A 15080-nucleotide genomic window follows, 5' to 3' on the forward strand; every position below is an offset into this window, starting at 1 on the left:
CTAGATTATTATGAATGTTTAAGAAAATGGAAATAGCTATTTTAAAATGCCTGGAACAAATCAAAATGGCATGGTACTGGCATAAAAACGGACACATGGATCAACAGAAAATAAGAGAGAACACAAATAAACCCACATCTTTGTAGTCCATTAATATTTGACAAGGGAGGCCAAACGTACAATGGGATAAAGATAGGCTATTCAATAAGTGGTATGAAGAAAATTGGACAGATATATGCAAAAAATGAAATCAAACCACCTTCTTACACCATATACAAGAATAAACTCAAAATACATTAAAGATTTAAATGTCCGACTCGAAACCATAAAAATCCTAGAAGAAAAGAAAGACAGTAAAATCTCGGACATTTCTCATAGCTCTATTTTTCCTGATGTATCGCCTTGGGCAAGGAAAACAAAGGAAAAAAATGGGATTACATCAATTTAAAGTGTTTTTGCACAGCAGTGGAAACCATCAACAAAATGAATAGAACCCAAGGAATAAGACATATTTGTCAATATATCTGATAAGGGCTTAATATCCAATATTTATAAGGAAATTATAAAACTAAACACTAAAAAAACCCCAAAACCCCAAACAATCCAATTAAGAAACTGGACAATGGACTTGAATAGACCTTCTCCAAAGAGGACACACAGATGTCCAATAGACATATGAAATATGCTCAATGCCCCTAATCATCAGAAAAATGCAAATTAAAACTATAGTGAGATATCACCTCATACCTGTCAGAATGGCTACCATCAATAAGTCAACAAACAACAAGTGTTATCAAGGATGTGGAGAAAAAGGAACCCTAGTGCACTGTTGGTGGGAATGCGGACTGGTGCAGCTACTACGGAAAACAGTATGGAGATACCCCCCAAATTAAAGATGGAACTGCCTATGACCCAGCGATTCTACTTCCGGCAATCTATCTGGGGACACCTGAAACACTGATTAGAAAGAACACAGGCACCCCTGTGTCCACTGCAGTGTTACTCACAATCGCCAAGATCTGGAAGCAGCCCGACTGCCCACCAATAGCTGAGTGGGTAAAAACCACCGTGCTACATTGACACAATAGAATACCACTTGGCTATGAAAAAGAAGGAAATCTTCTTACCTTTTACGACAGCGTGGATGGAGAGTATTACGCTAAGTGAAATAAGCCAGTGGGAGAAAGGCAAATACCATTACGATCTCACTCGTGTGTGGAATCCAATGAACGAAACGAGCTAAGGAAGTGGAGACAGACTCATGGGTCCAGAGCACAGACGGACAGACGGGAAGGGGTTCGGGGCTGGGCGACAACAGGGAAGGGACGAAGCGGAGAAAAGGCAGGCTCACGGCCACGGACAACAGTAAGGTGACCGCCAGAGGGGAGGGGGTGGGGGAGGCGGGAGACGGTGACACGGGACGGGCGGTGACGGAAGGAGACTGCCGTGGGGTGGAGAACACACCACGCAGTGCACAGGTGATGTGCTGCAGAGCTGTGCACCCGGGACCTGTGTAACTTCATCAACCAATGTCGCCCCATTAAGTTCTGTTAAAAATAAATAAAAACATACTTGGAACAGGCCACCAGTGTGTCACTGAAGTAGATTCTCCGTGTTGCCTGGAAGTCACTTTCAGGGGGGAGCACCTGTGTCAGCCTCAGGGGCGTATAATTCAAATCAACACTGAATGTTTTAAAATTTCAAACAGAACCACACAAGTTTAAGAATTTTAAGTACATTTTATTAAGAATGTATCCCTTTGATAAGATTATGTTTCAGGAGGCTTTTAATGCCCTTGACATAAACTGTACACATTATACAAAAACAAGAAAACCACACAAAAAAAAAATCAAGGTGGAGCAAAACCATTTGGGGACAAACCTTATTTAAATTATACACAACTCAATGAAATATTCTTACGGAAAATATATAAATACTTTTTCTTTCTATGTTACAGTTATACAATATAAATCATATTTCAATGTCTGTTCAGTGACCTACAAACACCAGAACCTCCAAATATGTAGCAGCGTATTACTAAATAAAAAAGAGAGAGAAGAAAATCCTATGGTCAGGGAGGACTAATCTGAGATTGTTTTCACAACCCCTTACCATTTTCAAAACTAATTTACACTATCTGTTTTACAATGCAGCTTCAGGGTTTCTGACAGGCCAGCAATGGAACACTTTTCAACTGTCATGTATGAAAAATTTTTACCCCCAGCCCTTTCTGCCCCAAAACTTTGCATTTTGTGCTAAATCAACCTGTTCAGTGGCAAAATTACAAGGTATACTTTTTGGCATAAATTATATTTTTCAAATGAAATATTTTATAAAGAAAGTCAAACAAAATGTGCAATTTATGCATGATGTGGCATAGTTATCTGCCTACATTACCAAAATACTCCAAAGGGGGAGAAATCCACATTCTGTGTGAGTCATATAAACCTATGAATGAAAACTCCCCTGGGAACCTGGAACAAACAGAAAAAACGAATGCTCCTAGAAAGATTCTCTGATTTCAATATTGTTTGATAAGCATTGCTATTAATTTCACTGGCATGCTTTTATAGTGAAACTCGCACTTGAACCAGTAATAATGTACTTCCTGAATGGGGATACCAGGGAGAACTTCCTCAACTTACACTCTGGAAAATCTGATATATCCTTTTATTTCAGTAGCTTTTCTTATAAAACTCTTCGCAATTCTACGTATTGTTTCCCCCATGTTTTAATGGATGGCGAATTCGAGACAAAATTGGAAGCACAGGACAAGGGAAACCTCTCACTTCCAAAGGGCCTCTCCCAAGGTAGCTTACAAAGCTCATGTCACACAGAATTAGCACCTCACTCTCACCATGCAAAAAATAACTGTGGTTATAATTTGGATGACAATTTGACTGGTTTTTATTGCTTAATTATCTGTGCTTTAATGTGGGGATAAAAGGCATCCTCTGAATGGAATGAAAATTCTCACCTAAATAGCAGTGGACAATTCTAAATAAGCACTGACACCTCACTGTTGAACACTCTGCCACTGGAATATGCCCTGAAAAATTCAGCTTTAATTATTTCAAGCTCTGGAGGAAAGAGCTGAAAACTATTAAAGCCACCATTTCAAAGGACTAGTACACATGACATTAGAGTAACTAGTCTAATAATGTATACACCTAGCTCCAAAGAGCCTTTTCTAATGTCACTGTCATACAGGATGTCCATATGCTACCAATCTTGATTAAAAACATTTTTATTAGAGAGGAGAGACTTTCCCCCCTCAAATATACCTAAGCATAAACAGGAAATAAAAGTATAAGAAATCTTAGATCATATTTAATTATGAATACTAATTTCTAATTTCCTTATTTATCAGTTTAACTTAGTATGTGAAGCTGAAATTTGTTCTTGAAAAAAAATTTCAGTTAGAAGTAACAATTCATGTTACAATGAGAAATTCACAGTTTACAACCAGCACAACTGTCCAAATTCCTCCAAATTATCAATAATTACCATTAGTACAAATATGTATGGACTAAGAATTCTAAAATCTTGAAAAACTATAGTATTGACATTATTTTGGTATTTTATAGTCTGGCAATATCTATTATTTATAGACGATTTTCTCAATTATTTCTATTACCACCAACACTTTTCCTAATCTTCTCTGCTATAATTTAATAATTTTTAAACACCTAAGTTAATCACTTGGCACGCATGTGAGCTTTTTTCATCATTAAAATCTATCTTTATGCAAACAAGTACTCAAAGAAAACATATTAGACCTGTCAGTGAAATATGGATAAACCAAATAGCATTATCCATTTAAGTACATTTTTTCCCTTAAATTACTGATAACCACAGAGCTCTGAGTATCTCCCCAAACTAAGTGCTATAGGCAAATATTATGATGTATACATATAAGTCTTTCAAAGTAACTGTCAAAAAACCCCTGCTCTGGCGGACAGTAATGAGGACTTCACTTCAGGGTGGACGAGTGAGTCTGGGTGCAGGTACGGGGTGATGTGTGTGTGACAGAAAAGAATCACTGTTAACCTCTGAGGGATTAAACCACAGATTACACTCTGCATTAACTGAGGTAGTGTTGAAAATGAATGTCTAAAGCATGTTAATCCCATTGTAAGTAAGATTACTACATTACCTCCTTTGGAGTTTTTAACTACTATCTGGTCTAAGTTTCTCTGACGCTTGGTTCTCTGGAAGGCAGTTTCATCATCCAAGACCAAAGACCAAGGTGACAGGTGACGTTCTTAAAAGCACTGTCGACATTTAAATAAACACTTGGGTTCGGTGATAAGTTAAAGTATAAAAAAGTGTGTGTCTTATCTTCAACTGGGTTTCTGAGAGGAAGTCTGAAGAACCCCTCTTTACCACGAGCAGCAGCTTCCAGCCCTATCTGCTTTGTTAGAGTGTGAGTTGCTACACAGTGCACGCACGGACAGTCTGCTGACGCGCAGTCGCAAAGGGGTGTCACGAAGTGAGATGAAACACTTATCTCCACTGGAACTTTCAGTGCCAGCGCGTTGTTTCAGAAGTATCTCGTGAGTTAGGTTTGCTAGTTCACAGGGTTCTTGACAGAGATCTCAGAGAGTAAGCCCATTATCAGAAGGGTTTGTGACACAGGAAAGTGTTCATCGATACACGACAACGGAGTCAAAGCTGATGTGTGACTAAAAATGGCATACACAAATGAATTAGAAAAGGGTCCTAATCAGTCCAGCTGGATTTTTTCTATTTATACACAGACCTAAAAAAGATAATCCTTTCATTTACAAGCATTCTAATGATGATGGCCATGCTGTTTTTATATACAAATTTGCATATATGTGTAATTCCTGTGAAGATGTTCAAATAATCTTTAGACATATACAAATTAAACACACAAATTAACGAAACCTTGCCCTCATCAACTTAACCACTTCACAAACATGATAAAGACAATTACTGTATGCATAAATTCACCTATCACTGCATTTAGTTTGTGCAAAACAAGAACACTGATATAAAAATTAAATTACTGCTGCTTTAAAATTTGGTACTTAAGGCTTTTCACTACAATTTTTAATTGTAATAACAGTGTCATTAATAATTTTTTAAAAGGAAATATGGCTGGCTCTTCTTTTTCCATGGAATGTACAGTAAATTGTAGGCAATCTTGTTTTTCCCTTCAAGTATCATTTAATGCTTTCTGCTGCTTTACGTCTACATTGATAGTGCTTGTTCGAGTTCCTATTTGAAATGGTGATATGGGAAGGTGATGAGAATGGAAGTCCACTGAACACATTCATGCATTTTATATGTGGGAAACAGCTGAACTGTAACATGATTTTCTGATTTTAATCAGGAACTGTAGTGAAAAACCTTAATCAGTTCAAATAGCCTATAACAACAACACGTCAAGAGAAGGAAAACAAATACGAAAGAAACGTTATGCAAGTCTAACAACATAGAAATAACTTATCAGTCCCGGGTCGCCGAGGCTCTCCTCTGGCTCTGAGGTCACAACCCTTGGAGTAGTGTTACGACGCTAAGAAAAGCTCCCCTCTCACGCCAGCAGTCACAGCACCCCCACTGTGGGGACAGGACACAGCCTCAGAGACACTGACCCCTGGCTTCCGTGACTCAGGCAACAAACAAGGCATCTTTTCATTTTCCCTAAGAGAAGAACTCAGAAACAACTGCGTGAAGGGTGCTTCTGCACATCCTATTACTGTTCCTCGTGGTTGAGCACTTCGAACGGGAAAGCAGAAAACCTGTGTCGGTACTCAGTGCTTGGCTCTCACATACAATGGAAACTAAAACTTTTAAGATGGTGGCAATGAACACGGAACCCCTACCGGGGCGCACCGGGGACAGGGGACGTTGTTTGGTTACGGAAGTCTGCAGTTCCAGCTGTCCAGGCGCCAAAACTGCTGGCACAGCGCACGCGGACCCTCCCGTCCTTGCGGCCCAGCCCGCCAGCATCTCCTGAGGCGTTCGTGAACTGCGCAATGTGAATGTGTGCACAGGATCCGTCTATACACATCGCAGGCAGGAGGTCAGGACTCGGCCGATGGATCAACTACGGGCTGCTTTGGTGGTACGGCCAACACCGCCTCTGCTTCTTCGTGCATCTAGGCAAGAAGGGGGTCTACTTTAACAACCTTCTGGTATATTAACAGATATAATCTCCCTCTCAACGCACACATGGAAATGCTTTTGAAAAAAATTTCAGAAGCACGCATTCTACTTACTTGTAGAAACTGTACATCTTGGAACAGCTCTTGTATGAACCTCCGGCACGGGAGCCTGAAGGCGCAGTGCGCCAGCAAGTGCGAGACCTCCGAGTAGAGGCAGATGTCGTCGAAGGTCTGCGGGTACTTCTCCTTGATCCTGCAAGCAGAGGCCGGGCCACGTGGGTGAGGCTGGGGCAGGCACGCCGCTTCCTCCAGAGTACCGCTTTTTAAATACTTTTTCTCAGATAATGATTCGATGTCAAATTTGGGGTGATGGTGTAAGAATATAAAACATTAAATACTCCTACCTCATACTTCAATTAGATGTTTTACATTTCAGGCTGTTGGATTATTTAAAATAATTAAAACCTAAATGTTTCTTGGAAAGTTAGAAATATCCCTTTTCACTGGCATGAGAAACTGCAAAATTTATTAGTCTAGGATGACTCAAATATTTTCAAAATTGAGTTTTAAGATAGAAGTTTTCCACATTGGACTGAAATTGTTAACATCCGTGACTGAACTCTCTCTCTGTGTCTTACAAACTGGGAACAGCGGCTCTGAGCCGGCACAGTCCCTGGGAGCTGGCGCTGGGCTGGGCTGGGCTGGGGCAGAACACAGGGCGAGGGCCCCCGGATCGTGGGGCTTCTGGCCAGGCGGCCGCAGTGAGACCCTCGCACCCGTTACTACTGTGTTGGCCAAAAAGACTGTTTAGTTTTTTTCCGTAAAACAAAAGACACATTTTTCATGTTCACCAATAACTTTATGGATTGGGATATTCTGAGTATGCTGGCTATCTCCCGTGTGGCAGAAAGTGCATTGTTCTCACGAATGTCTGGACTTGACTGTTACCAACTTCACCTGGTCTACCTGATCGTCAGGCATCGTCCAGTGAGAAATCTCCAGCAAAAGTATAATAAACCGAAAATGTCACTTATTTTCTCCCACCTTCAATATTAAAATGGCTACACAAAAATTCACCAATTTTGATTTAAAAAAAAAAAATGCACACTGACATGGCATCTGTCCCAATACAATCTAACAAAACTGTTTCAAACCAAGTTAAAGACAACTAAGTGCTACTAGAGCCACCTTATGGAAACAAACAGACTTTCTGGCCAACCCACTATTTTGTAAAAGCCTCACAGGAGACCCCGAGGTGCCTCTCTTGAGGACTGCTGCTTTATGTACTACAAACCAAAAATGTTGAATCCAAGAAAATACCACTTGTTTTATGTAGGCCAGCTTTTCTCAAACTTGAAGAAAGAATTCCCTTACTTTCTTTAAAATTAATAAAGACCCCCAAAAGCTTATTTTTTGTGGGTTATAGCTATAAATAATTACCCTGTTAGAAATTGAAATAAAAAATTTTTCAAAATATTTAGATTCCTTTAAAAATAAGCCAATTTCATGTTAATACACACACACGTTAACAAAAAGTAGTTTTTCCAACACTAAAAATATAATAGTATTATTTTATACCTTTACAGATCTCTTTAAAGTCTTGCTTACTAAAGGTAGCTGGATTCACATACCTGCTTCTGCATTCAATCTGTTACCGTATGTTATTTTGGTTGAAGTACATGAAGAAAATCTGGCCTCACACAGATATACCATGTGTTGAGAACCACTGATGTAAGTTAATTAATCTAACTTTTGATTTCAAGTATCTTTTTCACCATAAGAAGCACAACAAAGGATACTCATGCTTAGTATTAACTTACGTTAAAAGCCCAGTTTCATGACATTTAGTTGAAACTGAACTACTCAAATTAATGACTAATCTTAGAACTTCTTTGCGAAGGAGTATACGGCACATTGGTGTATCATCTGGAATTGTTTTAACACCTGAAAAGAAGATTAAAATATTTTATCTATATCATAATAGAAAACGATTATGTCATGGAATTTGTTAAATTTATGTAAAGATTTAAAACTGAGATAAATTACACATGCTCTGCTGATCATTTGGGAATAAATTCTTTCTAATGAAAGCAGGCAGCTAAGAGGGTACATACAGGTGCTGACAAAAGTGTCACAGTTGGCTAAACACGCCTCACCAAAAGTGGTATCACAGTTCTGAGACAACTTTAATTAACATTGAGTATGAGCAACAACCACACTTAAGTTTATTAACAAGGCTTGGATTTGAATCTGAAAACTTACCTAGCAGCAGTTCTGTGCTTTTGGTGCTGCTGGCTGAGCCTTCTTGAGACACTCCATCGCTACAGCCAGAAATCCCCGAGAACTTAGAGGGAACCACTTCTAAGGGATTATGGATGCTCTGCTCACACCAATCAGAATATGGAATGTCTTGAAGGTCTGAAGGAGAAATTAGTTACTTCAATTAAAGTATTGCAATGGCTTAATGCCTGTGCTTGCACTGCATGCCACAGAGATGTTCCTTGTCATTTCTGTCCAGTCTTCAACAATTATTTTTCATGATGAAGATTTTCAAAATAAACTCAGGTTACTCAGATAATGAAATCTGTTAAATTCTGAAGACATTTACACATAGGATTTTATTTTCCTAAATTATGAAAATATTAATATAAGTTTAAAAATTCAAGTAAAATATATGCAGAATAAAAACTGAAGACGTCTTATTTATCCCTCTCCTATTCTTTCCACCCCCAAACTAAATCTCACTCTCCATAGAAAAATACAGTTTGAAGTCCGCATATAATTTCAAGTCTTTTGCTATTATAACTATCTCTCTTGCTCTTTGGGTGTAAAGTGGGATTATACTCTATGTATTATTCTATAACTTACTTTTCCCCCATTTAATAATTACCAACATACGAGTCTATTTTCCTGGCTTACCGTATTATTCCTTAGAGTTAAATTTATTATACTACCCATGCATGGCAAAGGTACTCCAAGATGGGATTTTAAAGTAACCAAATATCTTAGCATTGCTAAAATAACATCAATTTTTTTTAACTTAAAAACTTTCTGAGCACTTAAATGATTAGAATAAGTGAAAATCAGAAGTCTCTGGTTATTCTGTAAGGGAGTAACACTGGGCACCCTATAAAATCACACAACCGGAGCACTACAAAAAGCACTGGAGTCAGTCAGCGCTTCCACCTTGGGAGGAGAGGTTCAGAGAGGAGACACACACGGCGGGATGCCAAGACCTCTGGACGGCAGCACAATGCTTTTCCACCACAGCACCCCGTCGGAGTAGGGAAAAAAGGTGCACACACAAATTTTAAATCCTCACCCAAAGATGTGTTTATGGATTTTAAAGAGGGAGAGCACGAGACAGAAACATCGACCTGAGAGGCACTGGGCTGCTTTCCATAAGCACCTGGGCTGGGGTCCAACCCACAACCTAGGTACGTTGTGCCCTGACTGGAAATCAAATCTGCAACGTTTTGGTGTACAGGACGACGCTCCAACCACCTGGGCCACCTGCCCAGGGCAAAAAGTGTATTTTTTACAGTCCAGGAAACTAGACCAATGTTAGTATGTGCTGCCTCTCCTATGTTGCTTCCCACAGAACAAAAACATAGACCTCATCTCGCCTAATCACCCCCCGAGATTACTCTTTATGCGATACTAAACAGAAAGTACTTGGGCTCATTGGAAAACGTCTACAAATTTAACATAGCTTTAGAATTTCAGTTATTAAGAAAATCATGTAGCTGTCAGTTAATTAAAAGTAAAACATGCTACTTAAATTATGCATTGATTTTAAGAATAAACCTATTGCCAAAAGATCTGAGAACTAAAGACACACTTAAAAACCAGCACCGCCGGACAACCAGGCACGAGATGGAGGTTATCTCAGACTCGGCCGGTGAGCCACCCAGGGGGTGAAATGAGAAAATGCCCCAGCACGAGTAACAGTAAGGAAGCTATGCTTTCTTCCATTGATTTGTTTCTAAAAAGTTGTAACCTCACTTATTTAAGCCTCACTTTAAACCAGTAACAACTCCTAACATTTCTAACTTGTTAGAATTGCATTCTATTTCTAAAGATGTCATTTATTCTAATTAAAAAAAATCAGTTCTCTAGATAAGTCAGGTTCTAATATAGTAATTAGTTCATTCCTTTTTGGAAATGAGAAACAGCATCTTTAGTAAAACAATAACAGAAGGCATTTCTTATGTAGGATACATTTTTGTGTATGTGAAACACATTAAGTCATATGAAGGAACTTTTTAAATGACATAATTAAATGTTACATGGAAACTTCAGAGAACATGAGGGAAAAATGTGCACACTATTTATAAACTGGCAGGATAAGGAGAAGCAAAAACTCTTGGAAATGGGGAAAGGAACACAGCTAGTTGGCCTACTTTTTCTCTTGCATGGAAGATAATTTAGTATCCGAGTCCCCTGAAGGCAAAACCACATATACTCAGTTAATGATATTCACCTTTAAGGACCTTTATTTTCCATCTTCTCTTAAGAAGTATTCAATGCAATGAACCTTAAACACACTTTTATTTAAGACATTTCAAGATTATTTTTAATTTGGATGAAACATTATGTTCATAAACTGAATCATTTTATCTACATGACTGATGTTTAGCTTCTTAACTATAGTAGTTTCCTTTTACTGTTTCCTTTATTTTTAATTAATAATACTCTAGTGTAGCTTTATCTTTTAATTAAAAATGCAGACATGAAGTGTGTGGCAAAAAATAAAAAGCTCTAAGCAAAAATAATATGAATCTATATGGTTAATTCAGAAAAAAAATCATAAGCTTATTTTTCCTACCAGAAAGTAGTAAATCCCAAATAGCTTATGGGAAATGCTGAAATAATTATTTAATAAAAAAACATTTCTGTGCGGAGCTCTACCTCTAAAAATATAACCACCTGATAACCAATTCTCTTGGGCAGCAGCAGATGTAAAAGAAAGTGAGCAAAAGTTCCCTTAGGAGCACAGTGAGACAGTCCACATCAGAATTTACGAGAGAATATGATTTCTAGTATAAAACAACGTAAGAGCCCAAGTCCCCGGGACACCGAAGCTCACTGCTCCGCCATGCCCACGTCGGGGGTCCGCAGCCCCTCACCCCGCTGTTTCATCACTTGGGCGCGGCCAGACAGAGGGGGTCCAGGTCATCCTGCCCCCATCATCTGCATACCACTGGTCTTCCGTAAGGATGTTGATTAAAACATGGGTTCTGCAACTAAATAAAATAACTTTGAAAACCAACACTGCACATTTATAAGGCCTTCCTCTCCCCAGTGTAGTTTCTACCTACTCCTCCTCCTTACAAATTGTCAATTAAGTAACCTAGACATTCAAACTCACCCTGCTGTTGTCTTTTAGAGTTGGCGGATTGTTTCTATTGCTTTTACTTTCACAGATGGCCTAACATACAAGAGTTTCCCACTCTTAGACACAAGGGCAAATGTGGTGACATATATAAAGTAGAACCAACAAAAACATATAATACTAAATGCTGAAAGGCTGACATATTGCCTTGCACAGTAGAACCATGCAATGCATAAACATCTATGACAGTGGAAGACACAGAATAAAATGTTACTAAATACCGTGTTCTAGTAGCCTTTCCTTTGAGCTTGAGCTTTAAGCATTTTTTGAATTACCACTGCCATCACTACTGCCACTGGGCTGAAAGTTTTAGAGAATGAAATGTCTTGTGTTCAGATCTTCACATCCCTTTAAATAGATCATTAAATAGTAGGACTAATTTTTAAATTTTTATTATTTATTTTTATTTTTTCCATTACGTTATCCCCCCTATACCCTAGTAGGACTATTTTTTCAGTCCTGCCATGGATAAGGACATCTTCTTTCCCACACACAAAACCCTTACTGTAGCCTGCAGCAGTGCTTCTCCAACTTGACTGTGGACCTGAACCATGTAGCAGTCTAGTAAAAGTGCAGATTCTGACTCTCTAAGCGGGTGGAGTTTGAGATTCTGCATTTCTAACCAAGTCTCGGGTGACGCTGATGCCGTGCTGCTGGTTCACGGACCACACTTTGGGTAGCAAGGCTGCTCTTGTGTCCCACCCCCCTCACTTTCTGAGTTCAATCCGCACAAGTGTCAGTTTAGTTCCTTCTAGTACCGGTATCGCTCTCATTAGAGAAGACCTTTGCTCAGGCTTTTCCCTCTGTCTTTTAAAGTCCTCTCTACTCTGGCCTTCTTTTAGTTAGCTTATATTCATTCTTCACAACACAGCTCAGTATTAACTTCTTCAGAAGTTTCTTCTTTGACCTATTTTGCTATATTCCTTTGCTAATATTTGTGCCTATCCCAGACGGCACTTTTTACAAATGCAGGACTGTATCTGTACAACTAACGGATCTGATAGGTGGAGCAACCAATTAATCAATTCATTTATTTCCCCACTGAACCAAAGCTCAAAGAGTACAAGAATAACGTCTTTACTTTTTCTCTCCCAGTTGCTTTCCTGGCATCTAGTTTAACAGCTGACCCAGGGTAGTGGTATGATGAACATTATGTTGAAAGCACGAATGAGTAAAAGTTCCATGACTTCTTAACAATTAGCCTCTGTCCACTCACACCCTTCAGATGGGTTCTGGCAGTGAACGGTAATCCTTTCCCCACGGAGAGTCACTGCCCCACTGGTGCTCCCTCCACCGAACACTTCGCGCCGCTGCAACCAGCAGCCACGGGCTCTGCCGGAGAGCGGGCGGAGCACCTCTGACTGCAGCAGGTCTTCCCCAGGCCCCGCACGCCACGACGCTGTGTGCTGCTCTCCCAGCCACGGACGACGGACGGACTAGCACTAGCTGTGACTGTGGCTGGGTGCACAGGCGCTGGTTTCTCTATTTCTTATTGGATAAATAAGTAGGAAGTACAGCAAAAATCCACAGTAAGTGCTTCGTAAGTGCTACTGAGTGACTGATGGGAAGAGCAGAAGGTGCACAAGTAAAAACGCCGTAAATGCTGCACATACGCCGCCAAGTGGAGCACCACGGCAGCTCCTCTGCCGTGCGCCACACTTCCGAACGGCACTGCTCAAACCTTCTCATTCAAGGGGCTGTGCACAGGGGGAGGTGCCTCATCCAGGGGCTTGAAAAACCCAGGCCCTCTCGGGGCCTGGGACCATGGAGGGCATAAATCCCCCAGAACGCCCCTATCCCATCTGCAGCACAGCAGTGGCTGTAAGCCATCAGCTAGGAAGCTCTGAATCGTAATACCAAGGAGGAAATTGGAAGGTGGTCCAGAGGACTTGGTCGTCACTGGGTTTTTCTGAGGGTAGCTAAGTGATATCCACCAAGAAAAGGAATCTATGGTAATACTTGAAACACTTACACACTAATGTGAAGTTGCTAATGTATGTCATTTGTTTAATCATATGAAACAGCTAAATCTGGGTCTGCTTCATTTACTCCCTCACCAAAAACATACCGAGTGCCTACTAACTAAGCAGTATGTAGTCAAGTATCAGCACTATAAAAACTAAAGAGATATAATATCAGGCCATATGCTGAAGGAACTTAGTAAGTGCAAGGGAAAAAATGACCAAGCAGTAACTACCGAAAGTGATCTATGCCCAGGGGCAGTGAGAGTGGAGAGGAAGGGGTGCCAACGGCTAACTCAGACAGAACACCGCTGACATTCAGAACGGGGCAGGCTTGCTAAGTACGTCGCGCTTGTGTGTGAACTGCCATGTGGTGAGGAAGGGGGCACAAGGAGAAACAGCAGGGAAAACACATATGCCATTCCTAGAATCATGAGAAAGGACACAATTTGTCAACAACTTCAAGTCAATCAGTAATGGTACGTAAACTATGAGAGAGGAGAAGGGTAAACAAAGACTCTAGACAGATCACACACAGGTCACGGGTGCTGGGCGTGGACAGGTGGTACAGAACTGCCAGGGAATTAATTCCAAGCAAGGAGCCAAACTGGAGACTGAAACACCACCACTCCAACAGGGAGACTGTAAATGACTCAACTAAGGCTGAGCTCGTGAGAATGGAGTAAGAGGGATGATCGACAAATTCAAGTTCAGGGGGGTTCATCCAGAAGGACATAATCACTCACCTGAATGACTACATATTGCACTTAGTTGGTTACTGGGCTGAAAACCCAGAATCTGAATACAGACACAATACAGGCAGTTATCATCTGTATGCTCCTGTAGTCCAGTGTCTTCTGTACTTTCTAAAAACAGAGAAGCATCTGAATGGACTGAATTCATTATTTCCGTAAGACTCATCTGCTGTCGTAGCAAGTGAAAGGAATTTTTTACAAGACCTCCAGTTCCAGATGGAAGACCTGAGTGTGAGTAAATATAAAACAATCTGATAAAAAAAGTATCAATGACACTTCTTTCAAGGTGCCTTAAACTACTTGAAATTTTAAAGGAGGGAAGCAAGGGAAGAAAACCAGAACTCTTTTTTATGACTCAAAATGTAACCTTAACTGTGAAGAGAAAATAATAATTTGCTTTAATTAGGAAGATAATATAGTCAACAGATATATTTATATTACTTTAATATGAGGTTTTAGATTCAAAATGGAAAACTGTACAATTAAGGCATCATTCAATTATTTCCAATATTTGCATAAAGATGAGTAATAATTCTGAGTCTAAAGAGGTATTGATTTAAAAACAGTACTCAAGATCACAAAGCTTTAAACTGTCGTTGATGCATGTAGTCATTAAAACATCACAGTTGATAACAAAGAGAGTTCATGTAATGTGTAAGTACATTATCTTTCTCCTTTGCCCAGATGGCCATTTCACAGAGCTATGAGGATTAGTGTCACACATTTTTCATGTACTGTTTTTTAAAAACACAAGTAACTGATCTAGTTTTTGTCTTCTTAGAGGATGGGTATTTAGTTGAAGAAACACTTTAAGTCACGCGATCTCTCTCTCTCT

The 15080-nt window shown here is 39.8% G+C and overlaps 1 protein-coding gene across 4 annotated transcripts in view; it reads right to left on the bottom strand.

Moving 5' to 3' along the window:
• Positions 1–1719: 1719 nt before the first annotated feature.
• RICTOR (RPTOR independent companion of MTOR complex 2) overlaps positions 1720–15080 on the bottom strand; it is a 98332-nt gene continuing 84971 nt past the window's right edge. For 2 of the 4 annotated variants that reach the window (XM_045847769.1, XM_045847768.1), the window contains 5 exons: positions 14237–14356; positions 8397–8552; positions 7955–8078; positions 6249–6387; positions 1720–6128 (listed from right to left, as the gene is read on the bottom strand). In XM_045847769.1, the coding sequence (XP_045703725.1) occupies positions 6054–6128; positions 6249–6387; positions 7955–8078; positions 8397–8552; positions 14237–14356 (614 nt within the window). In that variant the 3' untranslated portion in view covers positions 1720–6053. Of the gene's footprint in view, positions 6129–6248; positions 6388–7954; positions 8079–8396; positions 8553–14236; positions 14471–15080 lie in introns of all 4 variants that reach the window. The other 2 variants (XM_045847767.1, XM_045847766.1) reach the window with 1 other exon arrangement.

The sequence above is a fragment of the Phyllostomus hastatus genome, unplaced genomic scaffold (assembly GCF_019186645.2).
Source record: "Phyllostomus hastatus isolate PE091 unplaced genomic scaffold, TTU_PhHast_1.1 phas_contig_58, whole genome shotgun sequence".
In the NCBI taxonomy this organism is placed as follows: Eukaryota; Metazoa; Chordata; class Mammalia; order Chiroptera; family Phyllostomidae; genus Phyllostomus; species Phyllostomus hastatus.